The sequence below is a fragment of the Mauremys reevesii genome, linkage group 6, assembly GCF_016161935.1.
Source record: "Mauremys reevesii isolate NIE-2019 linkage group 6, ASM1616193v1, whole genome shotgun sequence".
NCBI classification, from domain to species: domain Eukaryota; kingdom Metazoa; phylum Chordata; order Testudines; family Geoemydidae; genus Mauremys; species Mauremys reevesii.
The window spans coordinates 21,743,123-21,765,034 of record NC_052628.1 but is presented as its reverse complement, the minus strand read 5'-3'; the positions used below and the strand labels follow the sequence as shown (position 1 = coordinate 21,765,034).

The following is a 21,912-nucleotide window of genomic DNA, read 5'->3' as shown; positions in this document are numbered from 1 at the left end:
GTGAGACTGTGGGAAATGTTGCTTATTCTTGGCAACAAGTCGTCGTCGTCTCAAAATTGCTTATCAAAAGGAAGTGGGAGCCTGTTACCTGCCCCCGGCCATTTGAATTAACTTGATCGATATTTTTAGAACAGCTCAGCTTGTTGATTGACCCTCTCATGTTATTTCTACATTTTTTTAATCATCTTATTAATGCAGGTAGAAAATATGACATCTCTTTTTCCATATGTCAGCACACACACACAGCATCTAAGACAGGAAAGGGCTTGTTGAGTGTGACAATGAGTTGAAACTGCTTGCCTCGTTTGTTATTGTTATGTACTAGCCTGTTGGTCATCTTATTAAGTTAATTCAGGGGCCAGATTCACGCAAGGATCTTACATTGGTTTCTATCCATATAAATCATGGAGGAAGCTGCAAGACAGAAATTCTGCCCACGGGAAGTTGCAAAGATGAAAGGTGACAACTGGGGTGTGTGTAAAGGTCGTGATACAGGCCTACGAGGGGGCGTGACCCAATCAGCCAGGGAAGTACTGATTCCTGTCGAGCTAAAATCACAACTTCAATCTGTTCTTCCAGCCAGGCTCTTGGAGCTCAGGGCTATTCTGGACTGGCTGTTTCATGTTGTAACATACCTTAATGATGACATGAATCACTGCCCTGAGATGCAAAGACTTTGTCGTAAGCAGCTGTATATTTCCATGGCTTCTTGTCTTCTGTGTTAGATGCTCACAGCTAGATCAGGCAATATTTTACTATCATCAGTCATTCCCCTACTCCTATGTGATAGACAATTTAGATAATTTGCCCTTTGGATCTGTTGATCTCAGACACAGCTTCAAATACCCCTCAAACCACAACTTTGAATCTTGTCAGGATCTACTCAGCCCTTTATCCTTCCAAGGTAGAGAACACTGAGTTTCAAGCAGTTTACCGTGTGGCAGCCTTTTAGGAGAGAACAAAAACCAGTGCCCTGTCTGTGCTGCACTGGACATTATAGGTCCCATGGCACGTTGCGTAAAGGTTTGAAATCCAGTCTCCTTGGCCAAAATGTCCCCTCCTTGCTCACTCTTGTGAAACATACTCTGTGCCAGCTGGCTAGATATCAGTGTGTATACAGTTTGTAAAGCGTTGTTTGTAAAGCATTTTGGCATCCAATCAGGCTGAAAGGCCCTGTATAAATGTAAAAGAGCACTATTATTAGACAATAAACATACTTTTAAATATTTTGTTTGTAAAAGAAACCCAGATGTTTTCTGATGGCTGCTGAGTCTGCTTTGGTTCTCCTATGGCTCAGTGTGACCGTTGATGTTTATGAAAGTGTCATTGCACAGCTTTAACAAATGTGATGAGACAGAGAGTTCATTGCACCATGTGCTTGTCGAGTCTGGGAATGCTTTCTGTTTACTTATCCTAAAATATCCTTTCCGAGTCAAACACTTCACACGTATGCCATTGAACCTGGAATAAACCCGGCTTGTTTTGGTTTATATAATATCAATAATCAACTCAGTGGTGTAAGGGAGAATTGAGAGTTAGGAGTTTGAAACACATTAGTCATAGAAGGTAATGGATGTGAAGTTCCCTTCATAATTCTGAAGGAAAGAGAGTATTATTACACACCTATTAGTAGTAGTAACCAGTGCCACAGCTCCTTACAGGCAGGCATGCGGCGAGGAAGGTAACTGCACACAGCTGCTCTGTACTTTGCCTTAGACACAAAGTGCATCAGCAGTGATTGGTTTTACCTTTTTCTTTCTTTTTTTTTAACTTTTAGTTTTAATCATTTGTAGTTTTTTGGTTCTGTAGTTTGACAGATAGATGATTTCTCTCCCAAAGAAAGGAACATATCAGCCCCTACTACTCATGACTATTATGCTGATATTGTACCCTAGCTAATATGAATTAGGAGAGTGAGATCAAGTCAGAAAACAGTTCAGATGGTCATTAATTCAAAGCATGAAGACAAGGATGTTTCAAAGTAGATGTCTCAGAGAATGTCCTAGCTCTTGAATTGGGAGCAAGGATACCTGGGTTCATTTATTCTGTGTAGTTAATTCCTATTAGGGTTTTCTGTAGTGTTCATCACCAGAGTGTCTCAGTGCTGGGTTCTCTTCCTGATTTTTGTGCAGCTATCCTATGATAATTTGGACTTAACCTCTCTGCCTCAGTTTACTCATCTGTTTAAAAAGAACAAAATAAAGCCGTACTAACCGACATGTAGGCAGTTTTAAAATATGTTGCTGTACCACACTTGCTGCAGTGCAGAAGACTGGAAATCTACAGTGCAGTGGCACTGCAGCACTGGTAGCTTCATTTAGGACAGGAGTCCCCAACGCGGTGCCCGCGGGCGCCATGTTTTCTTATGATGTCTCTAGCTAGTTTAATCTCGTTTTGTGCGTTGGCTTTTCTAATTTTGTCCTATATACATTTAGATGCCCCACGTGCCCGCCAGACGCATCCTGAAATGATTTGGTGATTATCAGCATTGCGAAAGAAAATTGGGCAGATATGGCTCTAGTAAAGCATTCTATTTCTGTAACATATTAACAGCGCTGTGTTATGCGCTAATAAAACGTCTTGCATTCTTCAAGATCAGTAATATGAAGACCTTGTGGTATGTTGTCGAGGCTAGTACTTCCAAATCTGTGATAAGAGGCGCACCCCTCTCCCCCACATAACGTTGCAACTCTGACCTTGGACTTTCTGAAATCCATCTGGTATTTGAATTTTTAAAAACCCAGTTAATACTCTGCTGGTGCCAGATTAAGTAAAAGTTTGTCTGGTTTCTGCTCTTTAGAAACCCTGACAAGTGGAATTTTGGATCCAGCATCACTTTTGCAGAGGCTTCTGCAGTGCAGAAGCTGAACAGGTACTTTACTGAATCCAGCCCTTATTTGTCTTCTGGCGTAGGATGCTCTTAGGTTCATAGAGAGACAAATTAAAAAACACTGTGGATCCTCACCAATCATTACATTTTGGTAGGATCAGGTTAATTTCTTTTCCATGTTTTTGTTAGTCTACTGTTATCTTTTCTGGCTTATTATATCTTAATGTTAATGTAATTAGTCTTAAGTTACACAAAATACTTTAAAAATAAAAAAAAACTTTCCTATTTCTCCCCCCAAAAACATGTCAGATAGTTTTTCCTGTAGCATGATTGTCATTGGACATCATCAAATCTATACCAATCAGGACATAGGGAAGTGTACTTACTGCTTTGCCCATTCTGAGCTCTGCAGGCAGGCTTCCTTGATTCCTGCCTTGCATTGAAGCAGATCAACTTTAAGATCAATTTTAGGGATTTTCCGCCTTCCTCAGACTTAAAGATACAAAAGCAGGAAAAGAAACTGGAAAGGAAAAAGAAGCCAGCTAAGTAGGCAGAATGTAGTTAGCTAAATTGAAATTTGGCTTAGGAGTTTGATTAACAATCTTATCCTTGTTTTTAAAACAAAACAAACAAACAAACAACAAAGTCACTCTATATTAAATGGCCACAAGTGATCTGGACCTTGGTTGTCTATCTCCACAAAAAGATAGTGAGTGTTGCACCATCAGCATAGTTCTTCCAATACAGGTCTGATTGGGCATTGATTCAACAGTGACTCAGAATGAACAGTGCCATCTACTGAATCATCGACACCTGTTTTTCCAGCACATAGTTTTCCCTAAGCCTGGAAGATCTGACAAGATCATCTCCTGACGTGATACGGCTGCTGACCCGGTTATTGCTCTTCAGAGAGACTCATTTGTTCGTCTGTGTCAACTTGTTTTCATCTTTCATAGAAATATAGTGCGTGCATGGAACTGCCCTGTAGCAATCAAGGGAGCATAGAAACATGAGTTACTACAGGTTGCATGACTGGAGTATGTGGGCCAGATCTTCATAAAGTAAAGCACTGTAGTTTCATGGAAGTCAAGGGAACTACATCCATTTACACCAGCTGAGAATCTGGCCCTGTATCTCTAAGCATATCCTTGAACCAACAGTGGATTGAATATTTATAAAATGAGCCTTTAGAATATTATATCCTTTCCCCAAAGCGTTTATCTTACACATTATGAATAAAACTAACATGTCACAAAAGAATATAAAATGGTAGAGAGATCATATTTTGTTTTGCTTTATAAAATTGCTTCATTTGCAATACATTTTATAACATTTTTTCTGGACTTAACAGGTATTTGTCTGCTGTATTCTCTGTCATTTCATCTTGTTGATGAATTTATATTTGTCTGATGGAAGTATTGTATTACCAGTGCTTAAAAAAGCATGCAGTTATTAATGCAGAGAAATGTAGGTATGTGAATGACATGGCAGCCAAAAACAGACCATAGGCTGCTTAGAGCAGGAGACACTCTTCTGTTTCTCTCCTTCAGGAAAAGCAGTGCTATCAAGTTTATATGTGATGGATCAGAGGGCAATGGTATTGCTGCAAGCAAAAGTCATGAATTTTAATCAACGTTGCTGGCTGCCTTGAAATTTGAGCTTGAAAGATAAATGTGAAAACCAGACAGCCCATACTCTCTGGAACAAAACTGCCCCTCTTCCCTGGATTTGAGGGGGGAGGAAAAAGTCTTAACTTGATCGTCAAAATATCTTTATTTCTGGTATGTTATAATATAACCCTTTGGGTCCAGTCTCCTCTGGATGCATTAGTGACCCAACCCTCCCAAGATTTTCCACACTACTATAGGCTCTTGTACGGTGTTGCCTACTTCCAGCCGATTGAGAAAGAAAGATGGTTTTTAATTTTTATTTTTAAAAATGACTACAGTGCTTGTGAAAGGTGCTGTATTTATAATCGTGGTGACTGAAGTCCTCTGCATGTTCACTGAGAAGATACGGCATTGCCATTATCAGTACAGACTTTCCTGCCCCACTTACTCATTGTTCTTCAATCTTGTTCTGCAGGGGCCATCTCTGAGGAGATGGGGCCTGTGGTTACCATGTTCCTTCAATCATTGGTCTCCCTGATGAAATAAAGGCACAAATTTTTTAAAGTATTTGAGCATTGTTTCGTTCAGCATTGCAGGCCCTAAGTGCCTTAGGGGCCTAATTAGTCTCATTTTCAACAATTTGGGCTCCTAAGTCCCATGACCTTTTAATGGGTAAATGCCCGAGTCACTTTTGAAACTGAGAGTTAGGCTCCTAAGTCATGTAGGCCTTGCAGTGCTGAGTGGAGCAATGTCTAAATACCTTTAAAAATCAGAGGTATTTGTGGGGGAGGGATAGCTCAGTGGTTTGAGCATTGGCCTGCTAAACCCAGGGTTGTGAGTTCAATCCTTGAGGGGGCCACTTAGGGATCTGGGGCAAAAATTGGTCCTGCTAGTGAAGGCAAAGGGCTGGACTCAATGACCTTTCCAGGTCCCTTCCAGTTCTAGGGGATTGGTATATCTCCAATTATTACCTTTATTATTATTACCTTTAGAGCCTTACTAACGAGGGCCAGTAGTGAAGGTGGGATTTTCTGACCTCACCATAAGGAAGAACTGGACAGAAACTACCAACTAACCTGTGCCGTCTCCAGCTTCCGTTGCATCTTCCATCTCAACGTGCCTCCTCCGCTTACCCAGCAATGCCCAGTCCCTTCTTTCATTCATTGAGAAATACCAAAGAACCAACCACCAAAGTTTGCCACTCGCTCGATCACTCACCCTTGCCACTCAAAAAAACCCCTCCTCACTCATAAACTGGCTTTAGGCTTCCCATGTTCCTCCCCTGCATGCTCCCTCTGAGTGTCCCTGGCAGTGCAACGAGCCCAGCTCAGCTGGATGGCAGCTGGGATGGCGGTGGAGGGGGGCAGCACAGCTGGTCAGCATTAACAGTACAGATGTATTGTGCAAGTCTGTTGGGGTGGGAAATCATTCTCTCATGTGCTTGGCTGGCTGGCTGTTCACATGCTCAGGATCTAACTGATTTCCATATGTGGGTTTGGAAGGAATTTTCCCCACGACAGTTTGGCAGGACCCTTGAGTTTTTCCACCTTCCTCTGGAGTGCAGGCCACATGTCAGAATTGTCTGGGTATCTCTCACTTAATTCCCAATGCAGGAGCCTCAAGCATCGGTGCACTTTGGTCCCCCCCACTTTCTGCCTGTGGCACATGGTAGTTTCCTATGGGCTGTAATACTTTAGTCTAATTGTGGTTGTTCAGTTTAGTGTGCAGGTGCTGGGTGGTGTTGGTGGCCTGTGCCATATAGGAGATCAAACTGGTTGATCTTGGAGTCCCTTCTGGCCTTAATCTCTTTGACTCTGTGACTCTGATGGTCAGTCCCTGACTACTACTACTACTCACATCTGCAAATGCCATATTATTTCATCTAAAGATCCTTACAGCGTAGTTCCTTTTACTGGCATCTACTTTCACCTCTCTAGAAGGTGATGTTACTGTACGTTTACCAACAGCTCCACATTAGTGAATGTTCATTGCTATTGGCGAATGGTTTGTTTGATATTCTTGAAAACATTTTCTGCTTTCACCAGCAAAGTAGGCAACGTAACCTAAGTTAGTATAGGACCTACCAGAAGGGATTCATACAACCATGTCAAGTACAAATTCAAGCTTATTTGTATTCTCAGTTGGTTACATTCTTGGATTGAAAGCCAAATATTTAAAGAATTTAGGTTGAGGTATATGTTGTCCCTAAATGTACAAGAGCCCGAATTCACCCTTGGAATAAATGGGTGCAGCTCCATAGAGGTGATTGTTTTTCACCTGAAGTAGAAATACAGTGATGTCAAGCGTCACTCAGATAGTGAGAGTGAGAGTTTGTAAATGTGTGTGTTGCTACTTATGGCTGCTACTTCCACAGCTCAGATCACCTAGCTCGCCACCAGAATAGACATCATAAACGGAAACCCACCTTATTTCCTTGTCCTGTTATTGGACCCAGTAGGTACATCGTAGTTTATAGTGTAATGTTTTGCTGTTCCGGGGCAATTGGAGCCTACTTACAGAAACAGTGGATTTGCCCCAAGGTAGGGCACATGTACCCAAGCCAAAAGTGAATATGTATCTCAGGGAAAAGGCTGCGTTTCAGATGCAAACACTGTGTGGGCTGCTGCACAAGTGAAGCCTGGATGGTATTTTTTGTTTCCGTTGGAGAAAGAAAAATGTTTTCTTTGTTTTTTGCTATGCTCTGTCATCCCATTGTGCTGCCTAAACACCTGTCTCGCATTGAGAGTTTGAATTGTGGAAGATGACCAGCTGAGTGGTTTTTGCCAGTTGTCATGAATACCAAAATGTGATTAGCCTGTTTCCAGGCTTTTCTTTTTTTTTTATACTCCCTCTTTCAAATGCACCTTCTCTAATTCATATGCAAGAAGCATTTTGGTGATGAGGAATATTTTCTCCATGAGCATGGCATACCTTTTAGGACTGTTTGCAAAATAGCCTTATTTGAAGCAAGAGCACAGAACTCCCTTGTGAGTCTGAACATCTCTCAATTTCTAATATCAACTGCAGAGATCATTTGCTGATGCTTCTAAGTGTTTTACTGTATCATTGCATTTGGTAACAATTTAGCTAGGCAAAGAATCATGTTAGAAAGTGCATCAATACCTAGCGAAATATATACCTGTGTTGACTGTATTTGCAATATCAACTTTATAGGACAATCTGTTTATAATCCAAACTTTTCTCTTGCTCGCAGCTACCTGGCTGATCAGTGCTGGAATTGCGGCTTTGTCTACCTGATCATGTTCCGTCGCATTAAGCGCAAAGCCCCTCTTCCTCCATCAAATGGCAACAACAGCAACAGCTGTGAACCCAAAGCAAAGCCTACCTCGGAGCGAAGTGACAGAGCCGCTCAAAATGGGAAAAGAACTAGAAAGTTTGGGGTCATTACCAGAACTCCAGCTAGTAAGGACAGCAAGGAAAGCAAAGACAGCCAGAATTCAGAGCAGGAGAATGGACACCACACGCCTATGGAGGTTGATGGCTCACACCCAGAGGCATCTGAAGCGGCAAGCAGTAGAGAGGATCGGTTTCGAAATGCAGACCCTGAGGGACGGTACAGGTCTCGCCGTTCAGATGGTGAGGTGCCAGACCTTAACCCAAGTGACCTGCCTACACAGGTAAGTGTTTTGGTTTGGGTTTTTTAAAGAAAGAGGCAGGGACTGTTCGAGCAAATTGAAGGTTCCAATACACATATTAGTTTCAATAAAATGGCCGCACATCTCAAGAGTCACTGTGCAACCTTCTTTTCACAACCTCAGATTCTTGCTCCGAACTAACTGGTAGGATTTCATCCTTCAGGGCAGGGAGCAGAGGTTTAAGTATTGTGTTCAGAACTGCTGCTTATATTTGTGACCTGAGTTGGGGGAGGAGAGTGAATAAAGGTTTCCTCAGATAGTCCCAAACAGGGCTGTGGGAAAGGGGACGACCCCTTGATTCAACAGGGCGGATCAAGTTATTATCACCCCAGAGCTCTTATTCAGCAGGAAGCAGTTTGTGCTTGCGATGCCCCCATGACAGTGCGGCACAAGTAATAAACAGCACATGAGCATTTCAACCTTGTGATGAGCCTCTGAGGCTGCTGTGGCAGTAGCCAAACTGTAGGAGAGACTAGTTTTAATGGTTAAATTAGAACTAAAGATCTTCATTCATCGTCATGCTGAATGAGTGAACATTTAAAGAGAGCCCATGTATTAGTTTGTGTTTAAAAATCGTTTAGACATTGATCAGTGGCTGTGGGAAAGTTTTATTGTATATTTTGCACTATGCTTAGGAGATGGATGCTCTGTGGTGTTTTATCAGACTAAGGTAAGGGACTTCTTACTGCTCCTCCTGTGATTTTGAGTAGAAGTATATGGCAACAAAACATGAGAGACACCTTAGAGGTTTAGCGTTTCTGGACCCAGAAAAATCACTCAAGTCTTGATCAGATTTCACATACAGCTTTCACCAGAAGAGATGTCACTGCAAGGCTCTGAGTCTTTGGCAGTCTTCCTAAAGAAACTGATAGACTAAACATGTGAATACTACTGCGCTAAGGCTGGGACTTATTGTGGCAGCTGTTTTTGTTTAAAGAGTTCAAAGCTGGTAATATATTAATGCAGTCATATTTCATATTGCTAAATTCCAGTGAAGGGAAGTGTGGCACAAACATGCTGCTCAAACTAATGATTGCTGATATTACATATTTACTAGGGGGCTCTTGGTTCAAACGTGAAACCACCAGGAAAGCTGAATCCAATAAAAGAATAATAATATTCCTAAAGCCAACTAAGTCAGAATATCCTCTCGTCCTGTCAACTAATCAAATGATCCTGTCTCAGTGCAAGGGCTGGACTAGATGACCTCTTGAAGTCCCTTCCAACCCTTTCCTACATGTCTATGATTCTATACATTAAATTCACTATGGTTTAACGAGGAAAATGTTATCTGCAAAGTTTGAAAAACCTCATAATTTTAAACTCTGTATAATTTTGTTTGTTCTTTTTAAAAGGAAAAGATATGGATCAGAAAGATCCAGACCTGCACAGTTTTATGGCTCCCTGTCAATTTAGAACATAATTTAAGCATGATTTTTAATATGGCTAATTTAAAAATGCCTTCTAAATGAATATGGTTTGTGTCTGAATTTCTGAGTAATAAAGAGTGTTAGAGATTAGCTCAGAGAGGTGGGAAGCCACTACATTACAAATAAGACTGGTGGTCTTGAGCCACTTATTAATTCTAACTTATTTTGAAGTTTTGAGACATCTTGGTCTGAAAAAGTAATTTTTTGAAGTTCAGAACAGATATAGAATATGAGAAATAACTGAATATTTAATGCAAAACACACATATTCAAATGCCTCTTGTATAAGTCTAGCATATTCACATATCAGGAATGCTGAGTCGTGAACAGAAGCTGAAGAAAATTATGTTTGTCAAAACTATCTAGCACAAGATTGCTGTATACTTATTTTTAGTAAAGAATAAAATTGTTAGACACATAGAAGAACATAACTTGTTAGGCAAAAGTCAATGTGGTTTCTGTAAAGGGAAATCATGTCTTACTAATCTATTAGAGTTCTTTGAAGGGGTCAACAAACATGTGGACAAGGGGGATCCAGTGGACATAGTGTACTTAGATTTCCAGAAAGGCTTTGACAAGGTCCCTCACCAAAGTCTCTCACATAAATTAAGTTGTCATGAGATAAGAGGGAAGATCCTTTCATGGATTGAGAACTGGTTAAAAGACAGGGAACAAAGGGTAGGAATTAATAGTAAATTCTCAGAATGGAGAGCAGTAACTAGTGGTGTTCCCCAAGGGTCAGTCCTAGGACCAATCCTATTCAACTTATTCATAACTGATCTGGAGAAAGGGGTAAAAAGTGAGGTGGCAAAGTTTGCAGATGATACTAAACTGCTCAAGATAGTTAAGACCAAAGCAGACCAGGAAGAACTTCAAAAAGATCTCACAAAACTAAGTGGTTGGGCAACAAAATGGCAAATGAAATTTAATGTGGATAAATGTAAAGTAACGCACGTTGGAAAAAATAACCCCGACTATACATACAATATGATGGGGACTAATTTAGCTACTAATCAGAAAAGAGATCTTGGAGTCATCGTGGATAGTTCTCTGAAGACGTCCACACAGTGGGCAGCGGCAGTCAAAAAGCAAACAGGATGTTAGGAATCATTCAAAAAGGGATAGAGAATAAGACAGAGAATATCTTATTGCCCTTATATAAATCGATGGTATGCCCACATCTTGAATACTGCACACAGTTGTGGTCTCTTCATTTAAAAAAAGATACACTGGCATTAGAAAAAGTTCAGAAAAGGGCAACTAAAATGATTAGGGGTTTGGAATGGGTGCCTCTTGAGGAGAGATTAAAGAGGCTAGGACTTTTCAGCTTGGAAAAGAGGAGACTAAGGGGGGATATGATAGAGGTATATAAAATCATGAGTGGTGTGGAGAAAGTGAATAAGGAAAAGTTATTTACTTGTTTCCATAATATAAGAACTAGGGGCCATCAAATGAAATTAATGGTCATCAGGTTTAAAACAAATAAAAGGAAGTTCTTCTTCACACAGTGCACAGTCAACCTGTGGAACTCCTTACCTGAGGAGGTTGTGAAGGCTAGGACTATAATAGGGTTTAAAAGCGAACTAAAGTCCATTAATGGCTATTAGCCACAATGGGTAAGGAATGGTGTCCCTAGCATCCATTTGCCAGAGGGTGGAGATGGATGGCAGGAGAGAGATCACTTGATCATTACCTGTTAGGTTCACTCCCTCTGGGGCACCTGACATTGGCCACTGTCGGTAGACAGGATACTGGGCTCGATGGACCTTTGGTCTGACCCAGTATGGCCATTCTTATGTTCTTGTGTTCTTATGTTTGTGCGTCCTTCATTTTAGCTACTGGTCTCACATTTAGAGTTTGATGGATTTAGATGTATGGGTACAGCTCTTACATGTAGCATCTTCTCTAGATAAACATACTAGTCTCTTAAGCAATCTAATTATAAGGCAGAACTAAAGAAATACTGTACCACTGAATCAGTAGTTAATTTATTTATATTTAATAAGCTAGTAAATTGTGCTGTATTTTAACGTTATTCGTAAATATCCCCTTGCTTTCCCTTATATAACAATTATAATTTCTAAGAATATTTCTAAAATTTAAATTAAAAACAAATACACTAAATCTATCTGGCAGGAGCTTTTTAGCACCTTCAGGCCCCCTGGAAGGCCCTTGATCCATGAAAGGACTCAATTTGATTTCAATAGGAGTTGTGTGTATTGATTAAGAATAATCAATATATGAGCCCAAGTAACAATCTGTCACATCCTGTGAAAATTTTGAAGTTAAATATTGACATTTCTGAGCCTACATCTTCTAGGGATTACTTTAGGAAGATTGGTTTTTGGGGGTTAGTAATCAAAAGGCAAGGAGGTAAGATAAATGCAGAAAAGGTCTGGTGGGATAAGTTGAAAAAGTGCTTCCTAGGTCAAATAAAGGCCAGGGTGACTGGTTGTGTTTTGGCTACTTGGTAGCACTGTAGCCGTATTTAGGACAGGTAGTACTCATCAATTTGTCACTTGACTTCTTTAATGCAGTGTTTTAAGAAGAACTACACTAATCTTTAGCCTTCTAGTGCCTGAAAAACATGGGGACACTAGTAAATATAAATGGTGCAAGAGAGGGAGATCAGAATTCTGACTCTGCATCTTGAGTATATTTAGTGAAGGTGACTTCAGATCCAGTCCAGTTCTCACTGAAGTTCATGGAAGAACTTCAGTGGGAGCTGGATCAGGCCTTTAGAGACCATAAAGAAATCGGACTGACTATGAAGTGTACTGAAGAATAGAATGGGCAATAACTAACTCCTTGGTTACATTCTCTCAAGGCATTTAAGAGATTAAAGTCCTTTTGAAAATTCAAATTTTTTAAAAAATTCTTCATTGCTTTTAAAAATACTGAAATGTCCCTATTCTGTATTGTGGGTTAAGGTGAGATTGAAATCTTCACGCACAACTAGTGTTTATAGTTGGAGGATATAAAAAAGATGTGCTTGATTAGGTGCTCTACTAAGAGGAAGGTGATTAAAGAACAGGACTGGGACCCAGGGAACCTGGATTCTATTCAGGGCTCAGGTATCAAAGTGACTTAACCTGTCTGCAAGTCAGTTTACCAGATGGTAAAAAGGGGACAGTAATGCTTTCCTATCTCCCAGAGGTTTGGAAAAGCTTAATTCATAAATATTTGTAATATGCTTTGTGATCCTTGGATTGGGTTGCCAACTTTCTAATTGCAGAAAACCAGACACCTCTGCCCTGCCACTTTCTCAAGGCCCCGCCCCCGCTCACTCCATCCCCCCCTTCCTCTGTCGCCCGCTCTTACTCACTCTCTCTCACTCACTCGCTCATTTTCACTCAGGCAGGGGTTGGAGTGTGGGAGCAGGTGCGGGCTCCGGGGTGGGTCCAGAAATGAGGGGTTCTGTGTGTGAGAGGGGGATCCAGGCTGGGGCAGGAGGTTGGGGTGTGGGAGGGGTGAGACGGGATGAGGGGTTTGGGGTGCAGGAGGGGGCTCTGGACTTGGGCAGGGGGTTAGGGTGCCGGGGGGGTGAGGACTCAGGCTGGGGGTATGGGCTATGGGGTGGGGTCGGGGATGAGATGTTTGGGGTGCAGGAGGAAGCTCCAGGCTGGGGCCAGGGATGAGGGATTCAGAGTGCAGGAAGGGGCTCAGAGCTGGGGCAGGGGTTGGAGTATGGGAGGGGATGAGGGGTGCAGGCTCTGGGTGGCACTTACCTCAGATGGCTCCCAGGAAGCAATGGCCAATGGGAGCTGCGGAGCCGGTGCTCAGGGTGAAGGCAGCACATAGAGCCCCCGTGGCCATCCCTATGCCTCGAAGCTGGAGAGACATGCTGGCTGCTTCCGGGAGCCGCACGAAGCTGGGTGGGGAGCTTGCCAGCCTAGTGCCAACTGGACTTTTAACGACCTGGTCAGTGGTGCTGACTGGAGCCACCAGGGTCGCTTTTCGACCAAGTGTTCTCGTCGAAAACCAGACACCTGGCAACCCTATCCTTGGACAGAAGGTGCTATGTATTGACAATGCAAAGTATTATATAGTGAGCAGTAGTTACATGAGCAGCTGATTCACCAGATTTTGATGAAGTAGAGACTACATGATCATATTTTAGCTGTGGAAAGTTATTGTCTTAATATGCATGAGTAAATCAGACTGGTTGAAATACATCTTCAATTTTTATCATGGTACCTATAGCTTAGTTGGCTCATTTTATGACAAACTGTTTGCTACATTCTGTGATATTATTTGCTTCCTTGTTTAAATTATTTGTCTCAGTAAAAGCTGAAGGACTTTGAATTATGCCTCACTTTGTAGTTTGACAGCTGCTGTGATGCTTTCTGTCATTTAGCATCTGTAAATACAGTACTGCAGTTTGCCTTGCACATTTTGGGTAATGGAAAGGCATCGTCACTTGGCCAAACACAAGAGTAGGCTAAACATACAGTCTAGCAGCAAGAAAGAGAGGCATGAAGTGATGAAGAAGAATAATAATAATTAATAATAATAATAAAAAAGAAGAATTTCTAATCAACCTATTTTACTGAACTGAAAAACTACTCTGTGCCAGATCCTTAGCTAGTATGAACCTGCATAGATCTATTGAAGCAGATGGAGCTAAGTTGATTTACAATAGCTTTTTGGCAACCTAATTGGAGATTATTATTTCATCAAGATTATTATGTATTTATACGATGCATATTTTAGGCATAAGTAACTTGGCTTTTAGTTTTTCATCATAGACATCTTTAGCTGTTTAAAGATCTCCTCTCAGGCTGTTTCTGTTCGGGGGCCTTTTATTCTTTTTATCGTAATGTGATTTATTTTGCATTAGCTTCCAGCTGTCTTCAGTGTGAATCTTCGGGCTTCTTTAGCTGCTGTTGTGATGTCTCGAAGCTTTAACTTGGACTATGATGAAAATGTCCTTCCTTTGTCTGTCTAGACTGCAAGCTCTTCACGGCAGGGGCTGTCTTTTACAGTGTGCCTGTACAGCACCTAGCACAATGGGCTCTTGATCTTGGATGGGACCCCTAGGCACTTTTGTAATACTACTCCTGATACAGCAAATGATTCATTTGTAGCCAGTCAGTTTCCATCTTCCCTTAAAACAATAGTAATTACAGATTTACTGGAGAAGTCTCCCTTGCTACTAAATTTCTATTAATCTATTCCAAACTTTTCCATTCTTTGCATAGATTTAGGTAAAAGCTATAGCTTTGGTAACTGCAGTTTTGCATTTTAAAGAATTGCAGTTATTGAGGTTACTCTATGCCCCAAATACCTAGGGTGCCAGTAGCATGCCAAGTGTACTCTCACTTCAAGGCAAGTACTGTAGGTGCTTCAGTAGTTAGGCTTTGCAGGCACTGGTTCTGGGTGGGTCCCAATAACCGCTCAGACACATGACTAAGGGAAAGGGTATTTTAATAGGGCTCTCAGGGAAGGGAAAGGTTGCAGATACCCCAGGTATAGAGACTTAAACAGTTACAGTTCAAAGTGAGCACTATCAGTTCTTGTTTGGGTCCCTGGGGCAGCCAGGTCGAGAGTTAGAGCATTTCAGGCCTAGTGCCTGGAGAAGCCTCTCCAGTCCAGTCTCCATTCAAACAAATAAGCATTTGTGAGTTTCCAGGCCAGGCTCAGGTAGTGTCTCTCATTAGGGTCCCTTTCCCAGCCATTGCTGCTCTCCCATAAGTCCCTCACAGACCTGTACCCAGCTGTGACATCCGGCAATCAGAGCCTGTCCCACATGCAGCTCAGCCCACAGTTCCTGGGGCTTCTTTCTGCTCCCTGATGCCTTGTGGCTCTCACTCCCAAGCAGAGTGCAGCCACGTCATTGTTCAGGACCTTTCTACTTACTAGACCAGGAGAAGGAGAGTGCAGTGGGCAGGGTGCTGATGGAAAGCATAGTCCCAGCTTAGTCAGGGAGTAGGAGATGTACAGCAAGGAGGGGGCTGGCGAGAGGTGTAGTCCCCTGCTTTGCAGATCCATCACACGTTAATCTAAATGATAAATGCCTTTTGTTCTAGACTTAGCGTGCACCAAAGCCCTTTTGGGAGGAATCAGATGTAATCTGGTAGCAATTATTGACAAGAAAGTGTTAATGCTTTTTCTTGACCCATGGCTCATGTCATTAGAAATGGAGTAACTAGATAGGTGGTACAGGAGTGGGTATGGTTTGCATGCATCTTATTATTTGTATTACTGTAGTGCCTAGGGGTCCCAACTGAGACTGATGCCCCATTATGGTATATCCTGTACAAAGACCTAGTAAGAGACAGTCCTGGTCCCAAAATGTATACAATCTAAAGCGAGAGATTTCTGCCCTTACGTGAGTGTTGGTGGTAAATATGGATAAACATCCATAACTACTGTTTTCCAGAATGGAAGACATAACTTTAGCTGAACGTATGTTCCTATGGTTTTATGCATGAATGATTCTGTGAAAATATTTGAAACTAAGCTGACTTTATTGATATTGCACAATATGTTGTTTAGTGCTATAATACTATAGTTGTAAATCACTATTATAAAGCTATGTATGTTTGCTCTGATACAGTACTGAAATTATTACATAAAGCGAAAAGATCCTTTCAGAATTCTAATATGAATAGATGCAAAATGAGTCCAAATATCTGTGATAAGTATCAGAATTTACTTCAGTGCAGTTGCACCCATATTTAATTTAGCCCACTGTGATAAGTGATATTTTTCTTCAAGAAGTTTTAAAAGAGCCAGTTGGTCATGTCAACCTAGCAACATAATGAGCACATGCAAATATTTGTGAAAACACAAACGAATCCTAATCTTTAAATGTCTCACTTTTTTCAGAGAATACCATTGCATAAAACCATCTGATCAGTGAGAGCTGAGAATTCCATTTGCCTCTCTTGGAATAAAATTTCAGTAGAGGGCAAAAGGAAAATGAAAAAAGGGGAATAGCTTTAAGAGGCGCAGGCCATGTGGTGACAGTTCAAGACAGCAAATGACTCCAACAGATTTTTTTAAAGGATGATTATGTAGTCAGGTGCTTGCAATGGCCAATAAAATGTTTGAAGCCCCAGCCAAGAAAATGATGTCAGCACCCAGTCTGCCAATAGAGATGATTCCCTGGAGGTCATTCTGCTTTGAGTATCAGAGTTTTCATCCTGTCATCTGCAATACCTATTTTGTGGATCCATGTTCCAAATTATTTATTGTAAATATTCCCCAAGCCTTGTGTCTCAGGATCCTTCTCTTGCTGCTTTGGATGGAAAGCAAATACATCCTTCAGTAAAAAGCTTGGGCCTGTCCAAGTGAGTGATCATAGAATCTCAGGCTTGGAAGGGACCTCAGGAGGTCATCTAGTCCAACCCCCTGCTCAAAGCAGGACCAATCTCCAGACAGATTTTTACCCCAGTTCCCTAAATGGCCCCCTCAAGGACTGAACTCACAACCCTGGGTTTAGCAGACCAATGCTCAAATCACTGAGCTATCCTTCCCCCTAATGAACCAAACTTGCTGAGATATTAAGCATCAAGGCAGCCATTTTAACAACTCAGCTCTTTAAATTATACAGATAAATTCTCTTAAACCAACATCAGTGTAGAACAGTAGAGTAAACCATTGGCTTGAATCACAGTTGGGGATGTGCTGTTGGTTACTACATATTCCTGAGACACTGAAAGTTCATATTGTCAAACCTGCGTAGTTGACATTAATGGCTGGATCTTCAAAATGGCTCCAGAGAGACCAGAGGCAAGAGGTCTTGTGTTAGATAAGAGCCGTGGGTGTGGATGATGGTTCATGAGATTGAAGATGGGCTAGAGAATGGTTCACAGGTAGGCCATTAGCTCGCATCTAGCCTCTGTTTGGTAGTTGGGAAGATTGTATTGGTGCTTTCCATCTTGTATTCTTAAAAAGGTCTTCAACTTCCAGTGCTGAAGCAAAGAGGTGGGTGGTAGTAGATCAATTTCAGAAGCAGTTGGACTTGGGGAACTTACTAGGCATTAGAGATGGGCAGACTATTCACATTGAGCAAGTTATTAATTAATTTAGCCTGCTTGCAGATTGTCTACAAACAGACTTTTTAAAAAATGAATTTGTCCATTATTCAAAATCATTTAGCTTGCTTCACTAGTAATAAAAGCAAGGTCCCGTGTATACACACCTGCCTCTAAAAATATGAAATAAAGGAACAAGGCAGAGTCCCTTCTAAACAGTCCATTCTTTAAAGTATTCCAAAGAAAATCAGAGAATGAAATCTACCTGCTATACATTATTGAAATAATTGCTGCATTAAAAACCTGAAAAAAATCATATCAAGTTTCCATTGCTGAAAGCATGATTCAATAATGATAATATTTAGGATGTATAGAATGATGGCTATTCACTAATTCTTCATGTCAACACACTTGGCTGGATTCACTAAACCTAGTTCATGGAGGAGTAAATTAATCTACCAGCTACTGCCTTGTTTCATGCACCCGAAGGTGGGATTCAACCCAAGAGAGGGCAAGCAGTGGTATCTTTGCTTTCCCTCAGTGCTGTTGTGGGAAGCTACTGTAATTTCTCCCAAATGCCCCACTGGTGGAGGATGCTGTGGGGAATGCCTCCTGCCTCGTTTGGGGGCTTTATTGGCCCTCCAGTGTAAGGGGCTGTGACTGCATTGTACCATCAACAATGATCGACCTTCTGCCTTGAAAGCCTTATGCCAGGGATTACATCTTGGGTTGAATCTGGTCCCCATTCTGTTTTGCCCAGTACAGGATTGATTGTCTTGTGGTTCTTCTGCCCTGAGTGAAAAGCTGACAGTGTGATAACCAAGTCGATGTTGTGAGACAGGGGATGGATCACTTGATGATTGCCTGATTACCTGTTCTGTTCATTTCCTCTCAATCACGTGGCATTGGCAACTGTTGGAAGACTGGACACTGGGCTAGATGGACCATTGGTTTGACCCAGTATGATGATCTTATGTAAATCCTTTGAGGTCCACTGCAAATGCTGCTTTAGTATTTAAGAAAGTCTCTGTGGCTTCAAAAGCAAGCAAAATGGCAGATGAAATTCAGTGTTGATAAATACGAAGTAATGCACATTGGAAAACATAATCCCAACCAAACATACAAAATGAGGGGGTCTACATTATCTGTTTTCACTCAAGAAAGAGATTTTAGAGTCATTATTTTCTGAAAATGTCCACTCAGTGTGCAGCAGCAATAAAAAAACCAAAAACAAAATAACCCAAACAAACCTAACAATGTTAGGAACTGTTAGGAAGGGATTGATAATAAGACAGTAAATATCCTAATGCCACTATATAAATCCATGGTACACCCACACCTTGAATATTCCATACTGTTCTGGCCATCCCAAAAAGATATATTAGAATTGGAAAAGATACAGATAGACAACAAAAATGATTAAGTGTATGGAACAGCTTCTATATGAAGAGAGATTAAAAAGACTGGGACATTCCAGCTTGGAAAAGAGATGACTAAGAGGGGATATGATAGAGGTCTATAAAATTGTGACTGGTGTGGAGAAAGTGAATAAGGCGGTGTTATTTACTCCTTCACATAACACAAGAACCAAGGGTCACCCAATGAAATTAATAGGCAGCAGGTTCCAAACAAACATAAGGAAGTATTTCTTCACACAACGTGCAGTCAACCTGTGGAACTCATTGACGGGATGTTGTGAAGCCAAAACTACAACAGGATTCAAAAGAGAACTAGATCAATTCATGGATAAGTCCATTGATGGCTATTAGCCAAGATGATCAGGGATGAAACATCATGCGCTGAGTGTCCCTAGCTTCTGATTACTAGAAGCTGGGAGTGGGCTACAGGGGGTGGATCACTCGATGATTGCCTCTGAAGTGATTCCTCATTCCCTCTGAAGCACTTGGCATTGGCCATTTTCAGGAGACAGGATACGGGGTTAGATGGACCATTGGTCTGACCCAGCATCGCCATTCTTATGTTCCTGTGTAAGTCCTTTGAGGTCCACTGCAAATGCTGCCTTGTTATTTAAGAAAAACTGTGGCTTCAAAACGCAGCTTTGTGGCAGAGGAGAGAGCACTTTTGTTTCCTATTTTTTTGCATCGTGCGTCAACTGTGAGATTCTTTAGCACCCATCAGTACTGTAAATCTTGAAAAGCCAATATAATTTAAGATATGTGATTACTGCAACTTTCATAAACTTCTCCGTTTTTATTTAAAGTTTTCTGCTTATTTATGAAAGGGTCTGCTGAAACAGTTACTATGGCCTGAGCTGCTGTTTTTAGACTTCTTTCCTTTATATTTTCCATTTTGCTGTCTGGCTTTTGGACTACATATTGCATTTCTGTTTCCATTTATTTACACCTTTCGACTGCCAAATTTTTCTTTCAAAGATTTCAAAGCAGGGTTTCTTTGTGTATAGATTTGTAGCTTCTTGAATACCACATACTCAAATTCAATCAAGCCTTTTTAAACTCTTACAATTAGCTGCAATGTGGAAAAGGGTCTATCATATTTTATTTATTTTAGTTGGAGGAAAATGTTCCCTTTTGTTTTATTAATGATGGAATCCAGCACTTATGAAATCAAATGTTTGATGTCATGTGCTCGGAGCAGGCATAATGCAAGCTTCCACAGATAGTGCTGGCGATGCACTTCCTTCCTGATCTATAACACACTAACAATTCCAGATGAAGACTTGTTCTGAATAAAGACTGCCCAATGTGCAGTGGTTTTGTGATATAGAAAAATGGCCTCCAGAGACTGCATTGAAACTAGCAAACTCTATTCTCTCTTGTGTTCTGTTACATAAGATGACCCATTTCATTCGTAATTAATTGTAGAATATTAATACTGTTTTAAAATAATTTGATTATTTTAAAGTATGCACTTTGAAGTTTATGATCTGTGAGTGAAAATCTGATCCAAAAACACTTTGCATGTTGAGAAGAGCCAAGTTAGAAAAACAGTACAGCCGCATAAGAATGACACAGCTATAAAAACAGCCACAGAAAAGTATTAGCCATTTAAATGGTCAGGAAGTAACTTGGGCTACTTTCCATTTTTCCTAGAATATATTAGCACACTCACACGAAGTCTGAACTGAAGGAGGTGAGCAAAATACAGAGTGCATCCTGGGGATTAACCATTGAAACCAATTACCAAGGGAAATGTTGGATTTTTCCATCTCTTGATGCAGAAAATCAGATTGGATCACTTTCTAGAAGCTGGAGGAGTACTTGTGGCACCTTAGAGACTAACAAATTTATTTGAGCATAAGCTCAAACCCACTTCATCAAATGCGTGCCACAAGTACTCCTCGTTCTTTTTGCTGATACAGACTAACACGGCTATCACTCTGAAACCTTTCTAGAAGCTGTACTTTAGCCAACATCCAAGTTCCTGGTCTCAGCACAAGGGCAACTGGTCCCTTCTCACCTTAAACTCAGTGAATCTGTGAAATACTGAAACCCCCAATGTCAGTGACTAGACTTCACCTCATAGGATCGGGCTGGATAAACTTGTTTTTCTAGCTTGGCTCTTTGATGCACTTGAAATGCTTTGGCTCCATTAGCATTTTGGTTGGGTGGGGAGCTGTTGCGGGAATTTCTTTCCTTTACAAATGTGATGACAACTAACTACTCTGAATTTGATGGAGAAAGTGACTAGAAATTTCGATGAAAACATTAAACTGACCAGCATCAAGAAGTAAATGTAGTTGAACCATTAAGTAATAATGACTGCTATGATTAAATTCAGCATCGTCTGGGGCAGGGATTATACCAGGGTTTCTCAAACTGGGGTTGCCGCTTGTGTAGGGAAAGCCCCTGGCGGGCCGGGATGGTTTGTTTACCTGCCCCTTCCACAGGTCTGGCCGATCGCGATTCCCACTGGCCACGGATTGCTGCTCCGGGCCAATGGGAGCTGCTGGAAGTGGCGCGGGCCGAGGGACATACTTATAGGCAGTATGGAGGTACTTCAGTTTGTCTTTATGGAGTCACAGAAGGTATAGGTACCCACCCCTACACAAAAAAGGGAGTAGTTACAGTAAACATATAGTGTGGACATTCCCCAGACATCTTTTACAAAGATGTTCGCTGCATCAGGTTCATTGACAGCCCATTAGCTCCAGGTAAACAGCTAGTGAAGACAAGCCCCGAAACACAGTTACCAAAGGGTAGGAGCAGATGTTTAATGTTCAGCATGCAAAAATGTAACAGCAAGTTGCCCCAAGGGGTGTATGTGTGGGAAATGTTTTAACTATGATTGGTGGTGGTTAATATATTTATTAATGAAGTGGCCAGATTTCCAGATGACACACACAAATTTTGGTTTTTAAAAACTGGAGAATAAGTTGCCTAACTTCAGCCATTTTTGAAAGTGTTGGCTTGAGAACATTTAGTTT

At 41.2% G+C, this 21,912-nt stretch overlaps 1 protein-coding gene across 8 annotated transcripts in view; it reads left to right on the top strand.

The window, feature by feature from the left end:
* The window catches only part of PDZD2 (PDZ domain containing 2), a 192,568-nt gene that overhangs the window by 91,156 nt on the left and 79,500 nt on the right, over positions 1-21,912 (top strand). For 7 of the 8 annotated variants that reach the window (XM_039544185.1, XM_039544183.1, XM_039544181.1 and 4 more), the window contains exon 2: positions 7,655-8,078. In XM_039544185.1, the coding sequence (XP_039400119.1) occupies positions 7,655-8,078 (424 nt within the window). Of the gene's footprint in view, positions 1-7,411; positions 7,428-7,654; positions 8,079-21,912 lie in introns of those variants that run through there. The other variant, XM_039544189.1, reaches the window with a different exon arrangement.